This window comes from Amphiura filiformis, chromosome 8 (genome assembly GCF_039555335.1).
Source record: "Amphiura filiformis chromosome 8, Afil_fr2py, whole genome shotgun sequence".
In the NCBI taxonomy this organism is placed as follows: Eukaryota; Metazoa; Echinodermata; class Ophiuroidea; order Amphilepidida; family Amphiuridae; genus Amphiura; species Amphiura filiformis.
Genome location: NC_092635.1, coordinates 14,089,947 through 14,102,649, shown reverse-complemented (window position 1 = coordinate 14,102,649; position 12,703 = coordinate 14,089,947). Strand labels below are relative to the sequence as shown.

At 37.3% G+C, this 12,703-nt stretch overlaps 1 protein-coding gene across 1 annotated transcript; it reads right to left on the bottom strand.

The window, feature by feature from the left end:
• Positions 1 to 411: 411 nt before the first annotated feature.
• LOC140158216 (uncharacterized) lies at positions 412 to 11,026 on the bottom strand. Its single transcript, XM_072181338.1, has 4 exons — positions 10,776 to 11,026; positions 4,671 to 4,745; positions 2,889 to 2,972; positions 412 to 1,093 (listed from the first exon to the last, which is right to left on the bottom strand). The coding sequence occupies exons 1-4, from the start codon at positions 10,870 to 10,872 to the stop codon at positions 798 to 800; spliced, it is 552 nt and encodes a 183-aa protein (XP_072037439.1). The 5' UTR covers positions 10,873 to 11,026; the 3' UTR covers positions 412 to 797.
• Positions 11,027 to 12,703: the final 1,677 nt, after the last annotated feature.

The following is a 12,703-nucleotide window of genomic DNA, read 5'->3' as shown; positions in this document are numbered from 1 at the left end:
TTATAGGCCAGTTTGTCACTTTTAAAACGGGACCTTCGTCTATTCAATTGCTTGTAACTTTACTTTCTATAGTGCTTTGTCTCTCTTCTACATCGAAAAGCGCATTTGAATAATAGGTCATCTCATCCTCTACGATATGAAAAGATGCAGGCTCAAGTTTAACATTGTGCTTTTTAAGAGAAAGTTGGAGGCGCAAACATTTAGTTTTTAGTTTTATAAGCAATTCTGTGTAATAATATCTGAATAATTATGTAAGTTCAAATAAGTATATAGCAAAGTTTTTACGGGTGTTGCATGATTACTGTAACTAGTACCGAAGTGTTACGTCATAAAATTTTCTTTTTTGCATTTTTTTTTCATGACCATATTTCAGTATAATATGATGAAAAACATCTACAGTCCAAATTTGGTGGGAATCGGATCATGAGGGCCGAGATATAGATATGACCGCGTGAATACCTAATTAGCCCCATTGAAATCAGTGTAAATTGACCTGGTTCATAACTGTTTGGAACCAGGCCAATTTACACTGATTTCAATGGGGCTAATTAGGTATTCATGCGGCCATATCTCGGGCCCTCATGATCCGCTTCCCACCAAATTTGGACTGTGGATGTTTTTCATCATGTTCTACTGAAATATGGTCATGAAAATGCTGAAATGCAAAAAAGTTTTTGTGACGTCATCACTTCGGTACTCCCATTTAATTCTTTAACAAGAGCGGGCATAGAGACATAATACTTTGTATCCGACAGTCAGTGCTGCTGTCAGTAATAAAACTTTTCTTAGTGCATGTTTCAGTGCTTTGTCTCTTGTTCTTCAAGATCGAGCAGCACATTTGAATAACATTGTGTCTCATCCTCTACGATATGAAAATGCTCAAGTTTAACATCATGTCGATTGTTTTTATCGCGTTCATATCCTTTATCTCCTGGTTGCAACTCAAACATATCATCATCTGAGCAACTGTCATCGATATCTTCAGAATCAGATGTTTGTGTTTCTTGGCTTTCGTGACGAGTATGATTTATGTCATCAAATGATGGAGGTCCTGGCACTATTGTAGGTGGTTTGTCGACATCTTTGCTCCGACCTGCGAGAAAATTAAGAAGATGCAATTAATTGGTCAGTAAGATTGAGGATTGGCCGATCTGATAATGGAATAAAAAGACGAATTATAGAGGTTATCCGTGTTCTATAAGCTGCATATCCTATCAGCGACTGCTATACCTTGTTTAGGACTTTCCTGCATGTGTAACCATGACTGTTTCAAAATAGCCTGCCAAAGTCCGATGCAGCATGATGCAGTCATGTCTACAGTAGAATTCATCTCGACCTTTGCAGGACTTAACCCCATTAAAAGCTATTAAACCAAGATAACACTCATTGAAACAGCTCAACTGATTAAATCGGATCTTCTCTGGTTGTGCACAAGTGACTGTTTTCATGTGCGATATCGCAATAAAGCTGCCATTCATAGCTTCAGTTGGGTAACCGATTATAAAGGAAACGAAAGGAAACAATGTTATGTGTGGCTTTGTTCACGAAATCAGACAATGTCGTGCTTTTGTAAACCAGCATTCTTGAAAATGAGCAACATAATGATTTTTGACTTAACACGGTTTAGAAATAATTTCTTCATATTTTTGGTGTTATCTGTCGTTTACATGTCCTTCCTAAAACACAAAAGTACGACCTCTCCAAACACCTAAATTAGCTAAAAATTTAGGACATGTTACAAAACTTTATTTTCTAGAACCTATTTAGAATAATTTAAATGTAGCTTTTACCGGTTTTTTGTGGCATCCTTCAGAAGTGAGCGGTCCGATACCAATATTTTCGGTCAAATCTCCATTCAAATAACACGGGGAGTTGGCTAGCTATGCCTTGCCCTCACTCATATTTTACAAAAGTACGACCATTTCTGAACATCTAACCTAGCTGTAATTTTAGGTCATGTTAGAGAAATATATTTGCTAGAAGTTTTGGAGAATAAATAAAATATTGGCTGGTTATTTTTCACACAGTGATGTTAACTAGGCAAGTGTCCATTCTCCCAACATACATCATTTGTAGGGGTCACGCGTCAATGGTGAGAGCACTGTGTATTGTGTATAGGAAAACGGACAGTAACTGCAGTATGGGTAACTCCGAGGTCGTGTATAGACCCTCCCTCGGGTCCATGGAGAACGACTGGTAATGTAGATTACATAGCATTAAAAATCAACCCAATACATGGACTTTCGCGTTCACTTATAATACGAGTATATTTCTATATTGCTGCATGGTTGACTGTGGTGGGTGTAATTAGTGGCGCCGATTTGTGGATGAAGAGGAATGGGTTTTTGGCATTGAAGAAAATAAGGGGGGGGGGGGTTACAGGACTTTTCATATTTTTTTCATAGGGCATTATATGTAATTATTTATTGTTACATTATCCAGAAATGGAACCAAACCGAGACTGGGGGCCAGTCTAGGTCGTGTATTGAATTCCTTTGAATGAGGAATACTACGGGAATCCGCGTCTTTTGTTAGAAGTCACACATAAAAACCCGTTTTAGATTATTTATCGGACTAACGTGAAAGGCATGCTGAATTAATGGTGTCAAACTCATTTTAATTTTATTTTCAGTTTCGTTCTCATAGAATATCACATTCTGTAACGATAGTTTGAAAAGTATTCCCAGCAGCGGATTACAAAACAAAAACGCCTTTGTTTGTTTGTTTGTTTGTTTCCTTTCAAAAAGTGAGTTTCTAGTTCAGACATCTACATTTCAAAAGCAGTGACTATAGAGGAGTGGTTTTGATGGTTTGTATAGGAATTGAAATGAAATGAAATATCTGGTAATTTGACATCGTACAATGGGTGTCTTCGTTCAATTACATACATGAATAGACGCAGCACACTGCTGGAACGAGTAAGTACACCAGTAGTAACGGAGTAGCAACGATGACATTGGCCACAACAAGACCTGCAAAACAAACACATAAAATTGCTGTGAAGAACTGAAAAGATAAATGACTGATTTTGGTTTGGCAAATTCATTTTTAAGAATCCGCATATTCATGACGAGAGAATAATAGTATAGGCTACAGCACAGAAATGGTTCAGGAAGTTGGCACTAGTATTCATGGTGTAATATGTAAAACCAATGACCATTTTTTATTTTGGTTTGGCATATTCATGACGAGAAATAAGTGTATTGGCTACAGCACATAAATGGTTAAGGAAGTTGGTACTAGTAGGCCCATTCACGGTGTAATATGTAAAACCAATGACCATTTTTGATTTTGGTTTGGCAAATTCGTTTTTAAAAATCCCCATATTCAATAAGTGTATTGGCTACAGCACATAAATGGTTAAGGAAGTTGGTACTAGTATTCATGGTGCAATACGTAAAACCGATGACCATTATTTTATCATGTTAAAATGGATGCTGCGAAATATGATGTGCCTAGACATCTTAGTATTGATTGTAATTCGATAGTTCAGGTGCCCTGGTGCCCAGGAAGGGGGGGGCTCACATAAATGATCTGTACGCATGCGTGACCAACAAAACAAGTAAAAAGTAGTGTTTTTTTAAGCAAGGCAAGTTACGGGCGTGACGCATTATAGGGCCTAAAAAACACTGATTTTCAAGAATAAGGGTAGTTTTCTGAAACTGAACCACTTGTTTAGGGTACCTTTTCAAATGAGTCCAAAGGGGCGCATTTCTATTAGCCAAAAACTCAGGGGGTAAATTCTATATTAAATTACTGTAGTAGTATGATGTGTATTTGTGATGGGCTCAGCGGCACAAAGGCGTATCTCCATGATGGAAAATGCCAAATGGGTGTTTGATGCTAGATTGATCCGCCCTTATTTGGTAAGTTCAGCATCAGCTCCTGACATAAAATATTGTTACAAAGGTTACAATCCCATAATCGGTATAGACGAATCCAACGAGCCAAGTCATGGTCAGGATTTGGTCGGCCATTATTGGGTCCCCACAGCACCTAACTGGTGTTGTGACTGCCCAATTGGGTGGATTAAAGCCGCTTAAAATTCGATGTTAGACTCGTTTGTGTTGTAACCTGTCATCATTCTTTTGTCTACGTGTAACACGGGTGATAGAATGCAGTTTAAAATACCCTCCAAGTCCGCATCATTTCACATTTTAGGTGAGATGGAGCCGACGGGGCCCAGCTCTGGCTGCCATTGAGGTGTAGGAATGCGTGAAATTGGATTCGTCTATCTCTTCACAACAAAATCTGCAACCCATCAAACGACTGAAAATAATGAATTAAAGTAAAATAAGTTGTGGGTTTGTAACGCCAATAACCTTCGTCTCTGCTGTCTATAGCTAATAGTTTCTTTATGCCATAGAGTCTTAAGCTCTCTGGATGCAATCAAACGGCTGCTTTTAACCATACGTTATTCTGCCGGTGAATCAGTGGCGGTACCAGGATTTTTTCGGGGGAGGGGGTGTGGAGTGATGGGGGGGGGGTTGTGCGAAAACTTTTCCCAACTTTGAGCAAATAATGATAACTGCCCAAAATAGTGATTTCTTCTTTAGTAGACGTTTTTCCCCATAAGTTTCTCCCACATTCCACCATTTCCTCAATTTTAGTAGTAATTTCCTGGTGGTGCTCCCCGCTGTCACTTTCAGCATCTGTGGTGCATGACATACCTACAATACTGCACGGTGGGCTTTCATTCTTCGGACACTCGCATTCTTCTTGACATTCTATACCGGTACATTGAGCTGAAGGTAAAACACAAGAAATACTCCAATAAAAGCTAGTTGAACAGTTTTACTATATTGAAAGTGTGATTTTTCATCGGACACAAATGCGACTGTTATAGTTCACAGTGGCGTATAGCCAAGGGAGGGAAAGGGCAGCCCCCCCGTGAAAAGTCGTCTCTTTTTGTCCATCACCCACCCCTGGAATGCTGGTCGCTCTGAATATTAGGCCTTGTTTGTACTTTTCATCGAAGTTCCCCCATCTTGAAAGTTGCCTTGCACCCCCCCCCCCTCTTTGCACACCCCTGAAAAGATGCCGGCAATGCAACGCCAATAATAGTTCATCCATTTAAGGGTATACATGATGCACTCATGTCTACAGTAGAATTCACCACGACCTTTGCAGGACTTAAACCCCATTAAAAGCTATTAAACCAAGATAACACTCATTGAAAACAGCTCAACTATGTTACATCAGATCTTCTCTGGTTAAATCACACACACATGTGTCTGTTTTAACTGTGCAATGAGCAATGAGCTGGTATTAATAGTTTCAGTTGCGGTGAACGATTATAAAGTAGACGCAAGGTAACAATTACTGTGTGGCCTTTGTTCACGAAATGAGACAATACTGTGCATATTGTTAACCACATTCTTGAAAATGAGAAACATAATGGCTGTGGGCCGTAACACGGTTTGGAAATAATTTCTTCATATTTTTGGTGTTATCTGTCGTTTACATATCCTTCCTAAAACACCAAAGTGCGAATATTTCCAAACACCTACTAAAATTTAGGTCATGTTACAAAACTATATTTTCTAGAATTTCAGAAGAGTACTTTTAATATTGGTCGGTTATTTTTCACACAGCGACGTTAACTAGGCAATGTACTAATTACCTATAACATACACTAAAACACCAAAGTGCGAATATTTCCAAACATTGTTCTAAAATTTAGGACATGTTACAAAACTATATTTTCTAGAATTTTAGAAGAGTACTTTTAATATTGGCCGGTTATTTTTCACACAGCGACGTTAACTAGGCAATTACCCATACATCTATCATACACTATTTGTAGAGGTTACGCGTCAATGGTAAGAGCACTGTGCATTGTGTATAGGAAAACGGACAGTAACTGCAGTATGATGTTTATTGTCGGTCGAAACAGTATTGTCGATCAAAGCAGCCAAAAAATTCATTACCTAAATCAATATTGAAAAATAACACTTTGATGTTTTGCAAAAGTTCATTCTACAAATCATTTACTTTGAAAACCTGCTTGATTTTATTGTTGTTATTGAGTTATGTTCGTTTTACAAAAGTGTTGTTGTTTCAGCCCTCGTCACAACATAATTATCTCAAGAACCACAGGAACTACAAAAGTATATCTGTGATATTTGAGTTCTTGAGACACACTCGCTATGAAATGATCAATGCAATTTTTGCCAAAGCTCACTATCATTCGCAAGATCTTGTGAGCTACCAAATCGCAACAGTTTAAAATCATTCCTAAACCTTCATACTATGAGTAATGTCGATCATCCTAGTGTAGACCAGCAGTACCATGGGACGCTATCTCCCGGCGCTATCTATTCGCTACTTGCACGGTTCCGCCATTATGCACTATGTGCGGGGAGAGCCTCGAACTGGCAGCATACATGAAAGGAAGAATTATGTAACCTTACACAGAACGTTATGACTAGTTCAATTCCCATTCATGTATGCTGCCAGTTCGAGGCTCTCCCGCATATAGTGCATAATGGCGGAACCGTGCAAGTAGCGAATAACCTCTGCTGTAACTTTACTTTCGCCAAGAATGTATTTCTGAATATTAAGCCATCGACAAAAAATACATTTGAATTTTGCCCAATACAGTTAGCAACCTGGACAACAGATTCTTTTGTTTAGCAAGGCATACTGCAGTTACTGTCCGTTTTCCTATACACAATACACAGTGCTCTCACCATTGAGCTGTGACCTGTACAAATCGTGCCATGTTAGAAGGATAGGCATTTGCCTAGTTAACGTCAATGTGTGAAAAATAACCGGCCAATATTAAAAGTACTCTCAAAAACCTCTAGCAAATATATTTCTCTAACATGACCTAAAATTACAGCTAGGTTAGATGTTCAGAAATATTCGTACTTTGGTAAAACAGTGAGTGAGGGCAAGGCATAGCTAGCCAAATCCCGTGTTAATTGAATGGAGATTTGACCAAAAATTTTGGTAAACGGACCGCTCACTTCTGAAGAATGCCACACGAAAACGGTACAAGCTACATTTAAAGTACTCTCTGTTCGATCATCATGATGAGTTTCTTATATAGTATGCCGAAATTTGGTACTGTAGGTGATTGACAAAGGGTCGTACTTCGCTGATGAGTAAGTGACAGTGAACATGAAAATCAGCGCCCATAACCCAAGTTAGTAGCTAGTTAGTGGAGGCCGTCACGGGACTGATTATTGATTATTGAAGTGCCTTATTAATAGATACGCACGATTTAGGGCAAGAAAATATACCGGGACACTTTTGGAGACATCATCATTATCAACATCATCATCATCATCATCATCATCACTTTCTACATTTTTTATACTGTTTTAATGAGATTTTTTTCTTAAAATTGATGTAACTATAATTATTGTTTAGAGCGTGATAAAAACATCACGATTTTCATCACAAAACAAATATAATGCATATCGTTTGTTTTAGAGCGTGATGATGAAATAAAACATCACGGTTTTCATCACGAAACAAAGTAATACATAAGAAATCAATTTTTCGTGAGTGATGAAATAAAACATCACGATTTTCATCACGAAACAAAGTAATACATAAGAAATCGTTTGTTTTAGAGCGTGATGAAATAAAACATCACGATTTTCATCACAAAACAAAGTAATAGGCCTACAAAAGAAATACATTTTTCGAGAGTGATTAAATAAAACATCACGATTTTCATCACGGAGCAAAGTAATACATAAGACATCGTTTGTTTGATTCCCCTCATCCTCGACCTTTCGTTTCCCACACAGAACATTGCACTGCGATCAAATAGGTTGATGACATTGATTGAATGGACTGCACTGCGCCATGATTACGGTGCACCGGTTCAAATCCTTTGTTTAGAGCCAATCAATAATTTCACGTACAGCCTCTATGCAAATTAGAGTTTACACACGCTGCAGCTAGCTGGGGTAATCGATCGAAGCTGGTTGCGGTTAGTGATCGAATGCATGAGCTTATTTACTTTACTGAATCGATTTACTGGATTAATTTCCTGTTAACTGGGTTTAATGCCACAAAGGTCGAATCGGGCTTGCCACGGACCATAAGTGCATCATGGCTCACTCAGTCATTTAATGTGGCAATACAAACGATCGAATTTGGTGTTGAAACGAGCTAAATTTTGAGTTACACCTTTTCAATGTAAAATTAATTTTCTCGGCCAAATGAAATGCAATCATTTTTATTTTTCAGTAAATGTCAGGTCAAATTGTAGTGCTTGATACTTATTTTTTTTCAAATCCTAGTGTTAAACTTAGGCGTGAAATTCAGTCATTTCGTGTAAGATTTTCGATTTTGATAGGCTTAAACTCTGCCCGCGAGCCTTTTCTTGGATCAACCTTTTAGCTTTTCAAAGTAATATAGTTCGCTAATGAAGGATTTTTCCCAACTTTCTAACGCACATCACCGTGAGCGATATATCATAGTTTTGTCAGAATTTACGTTTTGATTTCACCATTTTTTATCCGGCTGAAATTTTTCAAAATCAACGCGTGAAATATAAGGCTAATAATACTAGCATTGTGGATCGATATCCCTGGGTTTAATAGGAATACCGGCATGATACAGTGTTGCCAGAACTTCAATATAGCAACGAAATTCCCAGCAGGCCTAATAGCGCTCCTATACTGATCATGTTTATAGCACGATGAGGATATTTCATCATCACGTGAGTGATTCGGACCAATGTGTTGAAATTTGCTTCTCCTCAAAACAACTTTGCCCGAAGGCTTACATGCAATTGGGCAATATTTTAAACAAAACATTCTTTTACAAAACATTATATTACGCTGTATGTTTTATGATCAAGCAAACTGTTTGGAACACACTTCCAAAGAAATAACCTTCGTAACGCCCCGGCGTAACGCCCCAGACTTTCGTTATTTAAACGCCAGAAATAGATTGTCCTTATAAGAACCATCAGAGATTGTGGCTTATAAGAACCGTTCATTATCATTGTTAACTTAAACAGGTTTTTGTTTTTAAACATCTTTATAAATTGATTGTTTTTATGTTTGTTTGTAAATTTCGTGCTCTACGCGCTTTGAGTTCCTCATCAGAGATTGTGCCTTATAAGAACCATTCATTTTCATTGTTAACTTAAACAGGTTTTGTTTTAAACAAAACCTGTTCAAGCAATTATTTAAAATTGCTTGCCTAAAAACAGAATAACTTGGATGTTAATACTTGACGTAGTGTTTCAATTGTCATGAAGGTGACTGGGTATGGTGCCTTTTGTTTGTGTTTGTTTGAAACTGCTTTTGGAAACCCACCGAAAGTCATAGGCCCTAATGAAGCAGCCAAAACAATACCAGGTTAAACATGGAAGTTTATAAAAACTTATCAAATAACCTTAAAAAAGGAAACAAACAAACATTTGTGGCAACAATAAGCCTTGCATTGAAAGTCATGGTTAAAGTGTGTTGATTACCACACCAAAGTTTCCCTACATACACCCCCACTACCCAGTGCCCACCTCACACACCTCTGCACCCACCCCACCCTATAGACCTACATGTACATGATATTACATAATAATATATAGCATAGCTATACATTTAGGTATAGCGCTTAATTATGACAAATATATGGTTAGTCCTATATATAGGCCTACATGTCAAATTAAAAACAAACCCGAACACTGATGAATCTCTACAGAAACCCGAACACAAGTCTGAAGGGTGTAATAAAAATGGCAACCCGCGATGGGGGGGGCGGTGGGTAGGTCATACAAAATTCACATGGAGATAGGAGGGACAGAAGATTAAAATCCCCTATAATAACACGCTAAATTTTTCTAGGTTTGGACCGTGGATTTTCATGAACCTCAAGCGTCAGCGTGCGTCTCTTAATACGGACTAACCTAGGTAAACAAACACACAGACAGACAAAATGGTTTTCATAATCATGGAATCCATATAAATTGAAATTGCAGGCTATCACGGGAGCAAATTTTAAAATTCACCTCATTTACCAGAAAACCCAATTGGGGATTTGGGCTACCAAATCGCTAGTCGGGCAATCTTCATGATCTTTGCTTTTCAATGGAAAATTGCCCTGGATGACAACAATGAAAATATCGACTATTATATTTCTGCTGGTTGCGCACGAGATACAAGCACCGAGTTTGACATTTTCAGAGCATGAAGGGAAAAATATTAAAATAAAACGGAAATTCTGACAAAACTATAATATATAGACCCACACGATGTGCTTTACAGAGGTGGGAAATATCTTTCTTTAGCAAACTATATTAGTTTGAGACGCTAAAAATCAATTCCGTAAAAAGCGCGCAGGCGAACTCAAGGCCTATAAAAATCAAAAATATCACACTAAAAGATACAATTTGATGCTTAATTTTAACACCAGGATTTAAAAAAAATGTATATCCAGCACCAAGTTTTTAACTGACATTACTGAAGAAAAAAAAATATTGCTTTATATTTGACCGAGAAAATTAATTTCATAGCAAAAAGGTGGATCTCTGAATTGTGCTGATTTTAACATGTATCGATCGACTTTTAGCGCGACTAAGCATTTCTAAAGAATCGGTTGTCCAGGTAGGTGACTGAATATATGGAAGGTTGGCCTAAAAGTATCAGTTCAATATTATAATATCTTATCAGAACTTTTTTTTTATTATACATGTAGATTATTGAACACCAGTCGAGAAAAGGCAATGTCGTTTATGAATAATCGACAGGAGCAATCGAAAATTTTGGTTTTTAGTAGAAAACTATAGCATAAAAATCACCACTTACCATAGATTTGCTCTGTTTGTACCATTAATAACATCAACACTACAAAGATAATTTCCGACAAGCTGGCTAATTGTGCTGCGAACTTCGGCGAATCCATTGCAAATGTAATGTCCTATTGTCTCACTTTCATGCATTCAATGAACAGGAACACGAGCAGTATTCAGTACTGCAGCTGTTGTTGCATTAGTTTCATTCTGAACTCTTGTATAATAGCAAACTTAACACAGTACAATATGAACGATCCTTTAAAAAGACTGCTAATTGTCGACAAAATTCTACATTTCTGTTCTTTTGTCTCCTAATGAACGAAATTAAACATTGGCAAAAAGTAGTCGCGATTCATGGACCTCTCATGACGTGATCGTCATATTTCCCCGGCAATTTCCGTGTCAAAATACATGTTTTTGATATTGAATAATCACCTTAAAGAGGTTAAAGGTAGTAACGGGTCAGGTAACAAGAGCAAGCTATTGTGTGTTTTGCTTTTGTTCCTTCGTGGTAGATTTGCAGCAATTTTTATTGCACACTACGGATTTGTGGTGAGATTGATGTACGTGTGTTCACCGATCATTTGCTCGGGCTAAAGGCAAACACAATATACAGTGTGTCAAAAAAAGAAATTCCGAGGAATACCAATCAACACAATAATAGGATATTAAAAATATTTTAAATATCCTATATTGTGTTGATAAAGATGAGGCTACGACGACTCTTCATCCAAAAGCTACGCGATTTTAAAGTCCTACATGTAATGATCCGGGATAATGATATAGGCCTAGGAGTTGAATTTCTTTTGTATAATTATAGGCATATCTTCTGTCCCTAATTACTAAAAAGCTTACTAACAAAACTAGTATTCCTGATTATTTAAGAACTCTTTGGAGAACAATTAAAAGGTGTCTACGGGATTTTTATATTTCTTTCAAGAATCATGACCGGTTCTCTCTCGGTGCAAATTTAGAAACTTTTGACACTTAGGTTAACCTTGATTTATATGGATATACTTTTGAAAGTGATTTTATGATTTGGCAAGTTTTTAGAATAAGTTTCGCCGCCTAAATATCTATAGCCTACAAATAGTGCGAGCGCAGCGAGCAGGAAATTTTGCATATTTGAACGTATTCTTAACGTTTTCCTACGCCTTTTTAGGGCGTAATATAGAAACGGTGCCCAAAATATCTGTACCAAAAATTGCTTGCCCCCCCCCCTTTCGACCTGCCAAAAATCACTTGACCCCCCCTTTTGACCTGCCAAAAATGCTTGCCCCCCTTTTGGCTTGCCAAAAAATCTTTGCCCCCCCCTATAATTCACCCCCGGTACACATAATTATTGCACCACCCCTAATGACAAATGATCTAGGAATATACGTCTTTATTATGTTTATTCATTTTATTCATTTATAATTTTCATTAGAAATTGTAGAATTGAATGCTGCTTAAAATCAAATAAATAGCTTAAAATGACACGTAAAAAACCCGAGGTAGATTCATGTCTTTATAGTCACGCGGTACTATATAGTAAATACCAATATTGATGTCAAACATTTTAAAGCGAACAATATGCAACAACAAAATGGCGACTAACTCAGAAAATGTTCTCATTCTTGCTTAATGTACATGTATGTCAAAATCTGTTCAATTCCGTTTTTTTAATTTAAATAGCCTACAGTCAAAGTAGAAATGATCATTCCAGTTCTTCAAGTGTTTTCGGCGATTGCCGCGACATGTTTTCCCAAGCACGAAATTTCTTGATCGGCACGTAGTATACGACACGTAGTCACTGGTAGTACAATTACACATTATTTGACAGTAACATTTTTGAGGTATTGTAATTTGTATACCTATGCAGCCTATTTACAAAGTAAATCATATAGTTACAGTTAAACAAAACCGGGATAGATGTTTAATCATATTAGTGAGTGCCACAAA

Coding starts and splice junctions, on each gene's coding strand:
- LOC140158216 (XM_072181338.1), bottom strand. CDS start 10,872: ATGGATTCGCCGAAGTTCGCAGCACAATTAGCCAGCTTGTCGGAAATT. Junction 4,746..10,775: donor ACAAACAGAGCAAATCTATG/GTAAGTGGTGAT, acceptor TTTTACCTTCAG/CTCAATGTACCGGTATAGAA. Junction 2,973..4,670: donor CCCACCGTGCAGTATTGTAG/GTATGTCATGCA, acceptor TTTGTTTTGCAG/GTCTTGTTGTGGCCAATGTC.